The sequence below is a fragment of the Triticum urartu genome, chromosome 1A (assembly GCF_056163025.1).
Source record: "Triticum urartu cultivar PI428250 chromosome 1A, HENAU_Tu73, whole genome shotgun sequence".
In the NCBI taxonomy this organism is placed as follows: Eukaryota; Viridiplantae; Streptophyta; class Magnoliopsida; order Poales; family Poaceae; genus Triticum; species Triticum urartu.
In genome coordinates, this window is record NC_141873.1 from 575,189,036 (window position 1) to 575,196,671 (window position 7,636).

General features: G+C 47.3%; 1 protein-coding gene across 1 annotated transcript; it reads right to left on the reverse strand.

Moving 5' to 3' along the window:
• Positions 1 to 6,732: 6,732 nt before the first annotated feature.
• Positions 6,733 to 7,427, reverse strand: LOC125539995 (uncharacterized). Its single transcript, XM_048703558.2, has one exon. The coding sequence runs from the start codon at positions 7,350 to 7,352 to the stop codon at positions 7,017 to 7,019; it is 336 nt and encodes a 111-aa protein (XP_048559515.2). The 5' UTR covers positions 7,353 to 7,427; the 3' UTR covers positions 6,733 to 7,016.
• Between the last annotated feature and the right edge of the window lie 209 nt (positions 7,428 to 7,636).

Here is a 7,636-nt window from a genome sequence, read left to right on the forward strand (position 1 = left end):
CCGCTAATTCCACACATCCGCACTTGCCGCCAACGTGCTTGGGCAGAAGATGCCCGGTCGACCCATTGTCGACCGGGCTTTGCCCGATGGCGCGTCCCATCGGTGGCGAGGAGGGGATAGGAAAAGAGGGGGGACGAGCCCGGCGACGCTAGGGTTTCCCTCCTGGTTGCCTCACTGGAGCGACGTGGGAGGGGGAGCGGCACTTGGGTCGGTTGAGGGAGACAAGATCTACTCAGCAACAGCCTAATTAAGCAAAATCGTTTTAAATATGTATTTTTTTAACTTCGTTTTAAATATGTACTAATTTATTAATGCCTGGCCCATCTTACAATCTCATGAAGTTTCTCGGGGTCGTGCTATAGCTAGCTTTTATTCTACAACCCGATTTTTTCTTCTCTTCTTCAACTAAGTAAAGATATAATCGGCTCATGTCATCTTATTGTAGTTGCTCTGATGATGAACTCTGCCGCCGTTCAGTGCAGTGATGCGACACTGGACTTACTTGATGAGTGCTACCCTAACGGGTACCGAAATAACAGTTGACAATCCATCCAACACTGCCGTGCCTGCAGTGATGCAGACTTCGTACTCAAGGCAATGTTGGAGTAGTTATCGCTGTGGCAGGCATGCCAAGCGACCGAAACGCCAGGGATGTCGAGCTACTTGCCGTCCAGCCTCACCGGTGCGCCTTCGATTCTTGTCAGCGGCCGGAGGACACGGTGGCTGGCTGCAACCTGTTGGCCCTGCACTTCGTCGAGACTCCTCGTGTTACCCACAACTTAGTTTTTTGAGATCCAGAGGTGCATGCATGAATGGACACTAGCCTGGGGGCAAAAGAATTGAATTTTATTACATGCGTCCACGGCCGGGAACGATGGTCCATGGCAATGAGAGACCGGAGGATCTAGTTTCCCCCGATTCAAGATATTGCACTCTGCTCCCAATTATCACAAATATAATCAGAGACCACATCCATGCATGCGGACATGTATGCTTCTTATTGATCTTTTCTTATTCTGGCGCGACCGCTCTAAATTTGGTCTCCCATGCGGTTTGCGTGATGGGTATGTATGCTAGTAGAAGCTATTTTAGTTAACTAAAAAAACAGAAGCATTAGTCTATTTGCATGCAAAAACATGAATTGCTAAATGCACGCTGAAAAATACTAAATATATATATTACACATAAAAAAGGATGATTCTGCAAACAAATAGATATATTTTTTAGTCTAAAAACCATGGACACCAAATCTGGGCTCTCAAACGCCCGCGGACGCGTTCGGACAATGACGGGTCACACCTCAAATTTGCTTCTATACATATGTTTACCTCATATTTCAAACCTTAAATACATACAAAGCATGCAAAAGAGGAAATCCTAAGTAGATCAACCTATACTACCCTAATCCTCGTCGGAGATGTCCACTATCTCCACGCCCGGCTCCGAGTACATGGGCGGCAGCCGCAACTCTAGTTCTACGGCTCCTCCGTCTGCTCCTCTGATTGTGGCGCCGCTCTTCTCTGAGTATTCTTCGCCATAAATCGTTCGAGTGCGAACGGCGGGCGGAGAGCAGATGGGTACCCTCACACTGTTTGCGGCAATGCCTAAAGCGGGGGATCAGGCGTACGACGACCCGGACAGGGAGATGCTCGACATCATCCATGACGGGGACAAAGGAGGAGGATGTGGCTATGAGGACGGGCATGTGGAAGATTTGGATTCCACCCAGTCTGGTAACTACCAACAACAACAATCCTACACCCATACGGGCACGTAGCAGTCCTGCACCCAGACCGACGTGGGCACACGACAAGAGCAACATTGGGCCGGCAGACAACATCAATATGAGGGGGAGGAGGAGGGGGGGGGGGGGGAGGAGGAGGAGGGGGAGGACGACGAGAAAGCTGATCCGAATGATATAGCCGGCGATCCAAAGAAGAAGGACAGAGGAGAAAGTTTCAACATGCGGGAGGACAAGGTGTTGTGCGATGCATGGTTTGCCATTAGCCTCGATCTAACCCATGGCACGGAGCAAAAGGGCACAACATATTGGAACAATGTTCACATTTGGTTCCACGAATAGAAACATTTCCCCCCTACTCCGATGCGGTCATCCACAACCATGAATCAAAGTCCCACAAGCATCGATAGTACACCATCCAAGAGGCCGTGTCCAAGTATTGCGGATACTTGAAGCATCTCACCGCACAGTGGCCTAGCGGTGCACAAATCACCGAGCAAGTAAGTTGATCACTAGCCGGACATGCTTAGTTTTTTTTTGCTCACTAAGCGTATAAGCTTAGTTTTGTTGCTCACTAGCCAGATATGCATTGTTGCCATGTTTCACTTTATAGCATTCTCGTGCTTGTTTGGTGTACAAGAAGTTGGAGAAGAAAAAAATTAACCGTCATGCATTGTTGGTTGAAGTTGAATGGGCAATCGAAGTGGAACCTTTTCATTGTCATGACCGCCGCCCAAGCCACCGAGGAAGAAATCGGTGACCCTACCGACCCAACCCAAGAACAGCTGATGAAGTTTTGAAAAAATTTATGGGGGAAGAAGTGAGAGGAGGAGAGGGCGAAGCGAGAAGGTGCCGCGGCCAGGCTGACGGAGAGGTTCAAAGACATCTTGTCGAAGAAGGAGGCATGCGTGAAGCGCTCGGACCTCAAGGAAGAGAAAAAGACGAAGAGGTTCAAATTGTTGATGGAGGCAACGGACAAGAAGTTCAAACTCGAAGAAAGGAGGACCATGATGGAGAGATTCAAATTGGTGATGGAGGCAATGGCCCGCTCGAGAAAAAGAAGTTGAAGATCGCCGCCAATGCGGAGGACGTCAAGATGTTGACCTTGAATCTGGACTCTTTGGATGCCGACGCAAGAGTGATCGTGCAGTGCGCTACTAGATGTTGCAGCGGCAGAAAGATCGGTTGATGGCGGCGGACAGTGAGGTCGCTGAGAGTGCCTACACGGTGATGACGACACCTTGATCAGGGAGTAGATCGCTGGGTGCCAGTCCGGCAGGGGAGAAAATTATACGGACTGCTGGACTGATATTTTTTTGGATTCAATATGTAAAAGCTAAATATACTTGCCTCTTTTTGACTGTAGCCGGGCATGCGATCTAACGGTGGTGTGGCTCGGCATGCCATGTGGATCGGATTAGATTTGAATTTTAAATCGCCATTTGCTGACGGACATATACATAATAGCGTTGGATGGCAGCCTTCAATATTTGTGTCTGCGGACTTGTTCTCTGTCCGCCAGACGGATGCGGGATGAAATTTATGGGTCTCCATATGTCCACGCCAGACGGATGCGGGATGAAATTTATGGGTCGCCGATGGAGATGCTCATACCTGGGTTGCATATCTATGGATGCATTCTGTCTATGGATGCATTCTCTCCTTTGACTTCTTTCTGGCTTGTTGTTGCACGAGGAACGACCAGACGCGGGTGAGGTTCCTTTCGTCCCGTTTACCTCTCGCTATCGTCTCGTCTCATCACAGGCAAAAGATCAAAAAAGATTTCCACAAAAAAAAAGATCAAAAAAGATGCTGCGTAGGTGCGTGCCATGCAATGCGATGACCAAAGCTTTGACGAGGACGACTGAAAGCTTCTGTTTCATCTGACTATCGTCAGCTGGGTTCCGTTTCACTTTGCCCTCGCGCAGGCCCTCCGGCTTTACCTCGATCGGGCTATCTCTGCCGAAAAGCAACAACCTAATTAAGCAAAGTCATTAACGAAATCTTTTGTTTAACGCTCTGCAGTGGTCCCTGGCGCAGGTTATCCCTCGATTTTTTACGGTGCGGTGCGGTGATTGTGGGATGGACCGATGCTTCTGTGTATTCTACTCTGCTCCCGGAGGTACCAGCAGTAGTGCTCCAGCCAGTGATCATCATTCAGGCAGGCTAGGTAATGATAAGCTGCGACCGAGATGAACTCTGCTCGAGTTTCTTCAGTCCCATTTCCTGACGCCAAGATCGCGAGTGCAGTGATGATGAACTCTGCCCCCGTTCAGTGCAGTGATGCGGCATTGAACTTGAAGAGTGCTGAGTGTGGCGTTGCAAAGACCGGGCTCCATGAAGCTCGTTTTGCAAAAAAAATATTCAAAATATATTTAAAAGTTTCAAAAAATGCCAATTTTTTTGTACAAATACATATGCACATTCTTTAAGTATGTATAGATTTTTAGTAACTAATTTGATCATTTGCATGCTACACACAAAAAAAAACAAATATCTGACACAAATACAACAAAGAAAAAGCCTATTTCAATCTGTGTATTTGTCTTTTTTGTATACATCACATATGAATACATATATTTATAAAAATTTGTACATGTATACTTAAAGTATATGTCTACATGAAAACATTTTTTCAGATTTTTTTGAGTTATGAAAAAGGTATTTTGGCTGAGAAATGTATATAGAGCTCAGTGGAGCTCGGCCTCTTCAGGCACTTTTCGAAGAGTGCTGCCCTACCTGGTACCGAAATACAATAGCTGACAATCGACCCAACACTGCCGTGCCTGCAGTGATGCAGACTTGGTACTCAAGGCAGTGTCGGAGTAGTTATCGCCGCGGCAGGCATGCCAAGCGACCGAAACGCCAGGGATATCACCGGTGCGCCTTCGATTCCAGGCAGCGGCCGGAGCACACGGTAGCTGGCTGCAACCTGTTGCCCCTGCACAGCGTCGGAGGCTCCTCGTTTTAGCCACAACTAGGAGTAGTTTTTTGAGATCCAGAGGTGCATGCATGAATGGACACTCGCCTGGGGGCCTAAAGAATTGAATTTTATTACATTCGTCCACCGCCGGGAACGGTGGTCCATGGCAATGAGAGACCGGAGAATCTAGTTTCGCCCGATTCAAGATATTGCACTCTGCTCCCGTTGCATTCCTGCATCTCGTGCGCGGTGTACAATGCATACATGCATCGGTAGGATGCCTCACAATTATCACAATTATAATCAGCGACCAAATCCATGCATGCATACATGCTTCTCATTGTTCTTTTCTTATTCGGTCGCGAACGACTCTAAATTTGGTCTCCCATGCGGTTTGCGTGATGGGTATGCATGCTAGAAGCTATGCAGTATTTCTTTTTTTGCGGGAAGCTATACATTATTTAATAGTCAACTAAAACAAATTGAACAAATTTTGTCCATTTACATACTAAAAGAAGAATTGCTAAATGCATGCTGAAAAAGATTAAAAAAAATATTACAACATAAAAAAGATGATTCCGCAAACAAAAAGATATTTTTGTGGTCTAAAGTTCGCCAGATTCGTTACTTATTTTTATTATTGGATTTGCATCAGTTAGGACTTGGAAACTAAATCTCACATCTCTATATTTCGATAAATTGGATTACACTGCCTTCCTTTCCAACCACCGACTTGTCGCCCCCGGCCTATGCCAGCTTCGAGTAGCCTCTGCCGCCTCTGGGTTCGACTCGTCGTCGCCTGCCTGCCTCGAACGCCAACAGAGAGCTCTCTCTGCCGCCATCTATGACACTATCAATGACTGAAGGTGTACACTTTCTTGTTCTCTCTTGGAGCTTTGGTATTACGTTCTTCTAGTTCAATTAGAACATCTATCTCCAGACAATGAGTGTCTAATTAGTCCCAACATAGTGATATTTTGCATGTCACATTTGACTCCATCGATGTTGCATTGTTCTTTTTTTTATGCGGGAAAACATCCAATCAACTTATCTTTAATCATGGCAGTATAACGAACACTAGAAATAAAAAAAATTATATTCAGATCCGTAAACCACCCAGTGACGACTATAAGTACTGAAGCGAGCAGAAGACGTGCCGCCGTCATCGGCCTCCCTCACCGCAGCCGGGCAAAACTTATTGTAGTAGAAAGTCGGATGTTGTATTGTTCAAGTTGCATATTAAGATGGGTTGCTACTAATTTGTCGAAGGTTGCAATACAAAATCATATTTGAGCATGAGCTAAAAAAGGCTCTAGGAATCTTACTCGCAAACAATGAGATACTTACCGGTTTTTGTGTAATTTTCTTCATTATTTGTTTTATGTTTTTTCCACGTTCTTTCTTCTTTTTGTATTATACCAATGTCAATGCATTCTTTCTTAGCTTCTATTTTCATTTTCATTTTAGTTTTAGTTTTTGTTACCAAGGAAAAATGAGGCGGTTGATGCTGGAAAATAATAATTCACTCTCCTGAAAAAGAGTGGCCCCCGTTATTTCACACCGCAGATCGGCTAACAGGAGCATAAGCAGCAGCACTAACGTTGCTCTAGTGATCTCGGCGGCGGCCAGGCATGGCGCCATGGATTGGTCGCTTGATGCGAGGGATTGCATGCATGTATGTGTGTGGTCCGTGCAACGTTCATGATGTATCATAGCGCGCTGTGGCATGCACGATGATTTTTATGTGCGGCTCATGGTGTTTTTGCGTGATGACAATGGCCGTGGACCGAGTAACCGTGCCAGGAAGCCTATCATGTGTGGTCAACTAAATCGTTGTGTAGTCAGATGTATGCATTTCGAAGATCTTTTTGTACGATTTCTGCTTGTTGTTGCAACAACAAAAATGGCTATGCAGTCAGTTGACTACCGGGCCAGCTCAAAGTGTGGCTTGGCCGCCGCACGGAGCCACGTCGGTGCATGGTAGCTGAGTCACACGTTCCCTTGTTTCGTAGCAAGGATGCTCAACCTGGCCAACACAGTTGATTCTTCTACAGAGCAAGCATCACACATCCAGGACTGCCGATTTACAGATTGAACATATTCCCGAAAAAGACAACAACCCGAATTACGGTGAGAACAGTTCAATGGCTTCAGCAAAATGGAAGATGACTATATATACAAATAGATTTTTGTGTGGAAAGTATACAAATTCGTTGAATGTAAAAAGGAAAACATAGAGCAGCTGATTTGCTGCATTCAAAGCAACACCATGAATCGCAGAAAACGGACATCCTCTTGTAGAGGATCCATGCGCGTGTCATGCATCCGTCGGCGCGTTACCTCGACGGACGGCTACCTACACCACTCGTTGCAGTTGTCGGCCTTGCAGTGCTGGTAGCAGCTGCCCCACTGCAAGAGGTTGTTGACGAGGCACTTGACCCGACACGTCGACTCGCAGACCTGGCAGTCGATGGCGCTCAACTCCTTCGGCGTCCCGGCGCTCCTGCCGCCGCCGCGGGTGCCGTTTCCACGGCCGTCGGCATCCGCTTCGATTCCCACGGCCTCCTCGGGCGCCGGTGGCGCCTGCCCAGCCACGGGCCTCGACCGCCCGTCGGCCAACAGGAGCAGGATCAACAGCACGCACGTCGCTCTCGTCGTCTTCACGGCGGCGGCCGGGGATGGCGCCATGGATCGGTCTTCTAGTGTGAGGGTTTGTGTGTACGTACTTCTGGTATGTGTAATGTTGACTACGACGACGTTGTGTGGTGGCGCGCGCGAAGTGAGGGTGTAGTGCGCGGGGGATTTGTACGTGTGATTCGTGGTGCTTTGTGCGTGATGGCAACGGCCGCGGACCTGTGTTGGTGGAAGGTGGTTGAGTCACACATTTCATGGCATGATTTTTTCGACCTGTAAACCGTAGAACAATCGTTCTACGGTGTTATATTTAGCCAAATAATGAGTACAAATACAAG

Bases quoted from the DNA above. Each gene is read 5' to 3' on its own strand.
- LOC125539995 (XM_048703558.2), bottom strand. From the start codon at position 7,352: ATGGCGCCATCCCCGGCCGCCGCCGTGAAGACGACGAGAGCGACGTGC.